At 55.7% G+C, this 911-nt stretch overlaps 1 protein-coding gene across 1 annotated transcript in view; it reads right to left on the minus strand.

The window, feature by feature from the left end:
• Positions 1-6: 6 nt before the first annotated feature.
• The window catches only part of LOC117243810, a gene marked incomplete at its 5' end in the record, with an annotated part of 3,371 nt that continues 2,466 nt past the window's right edge, over positions 7-911 (minus strand). Inside the window, 2 exons of the mRNA XM_033511739.1 lie at positions 7-393; positions 578-588. Coding sequence (XP_033367630.1) covers positions 250-393; positions 578-588 — 155 coding nt within the window. The remainder of the gene's footprint in view (positions 394-577; positions 589-911) is intronic.

Here is a 911-nt window from a genome sequence, read left to right on the forward strand (position 1 = left end):
GAAGTAGCCCACGATGTGCGCTCCCTGCCGATCCACCTCGGTGAGCAGGTAAAACACGAAGGGCTCCACGTCGAAATAAAGAGTCTTGTGGTCCAGGAACAGCTTGGCCAGCAGGCACAGGTTCTGGCAATAGATCTGAGAGACACCTGTGACACACCTGGGTACACCTGAACACACCTGTGACACACCTGAACACACCTGGGTACACCTGGGCACACCTGAGCACACCTGACACACACCTGAACACACCTAGGGTACACCTGACACACCTGAACAGCTTGGCCAGCAGGCACAGGTTCTGGCAATAGATCTGAGAGACACCTGTGACACACCTGAACACACCTGGGTACACCTGGATACACCTACACACACCTGGGGTACAGCTACACACACCTGGGGTACACCTACACACAGCCCTGACACACCTGAGCACACCTGAACAGCTTGGCCAGCAGGCACAGGTTCTGGCAATAGATCTGGAACACACCTGAGCACACCTGGGTACACCTGACACACCTGGGGTACACCTGGATACACCTACACACACCTGGGGTACAGCTACACACACCTGACACACCCCTGACACACCTGAACACACCTGAACAGCTTGGCCAGCAGGCACAGGTTCTGGCAATAGATCTGGAACACACCTGTGACACACCTGGGTACACCTGACACACACCTGACACACCTGAACACACCTGGGGTACAGCTACACACACCCCTGACACACGTGAACACACCTGAGCACGCCTGGATACACCTGGGGTACACCTGGATATAACTGACACACACCTGGACACACCTGTTCACACCTGTTCATGCCTGGACACACCCACACACACACACAGCCCCCCCCACACACCTGTTCACACCTGTTCACACCTGTTCACACCTGTTCACACCCACAC

This window comes from Parus major, unplaced genomic scaffold (assembly GCF_001522545.3).
Source record: "Parus major isolate Abel unplaced genomic scaffold, Parus_major1.1 Scaffold545, whole genome shotgun sequence".
Classification (NCBI taxonomy): domain Eukaryota; kingdom Metazoa; phylum Chordata; class Aves; order Passeriformes; family Paridae; genus Parus; species Parus major.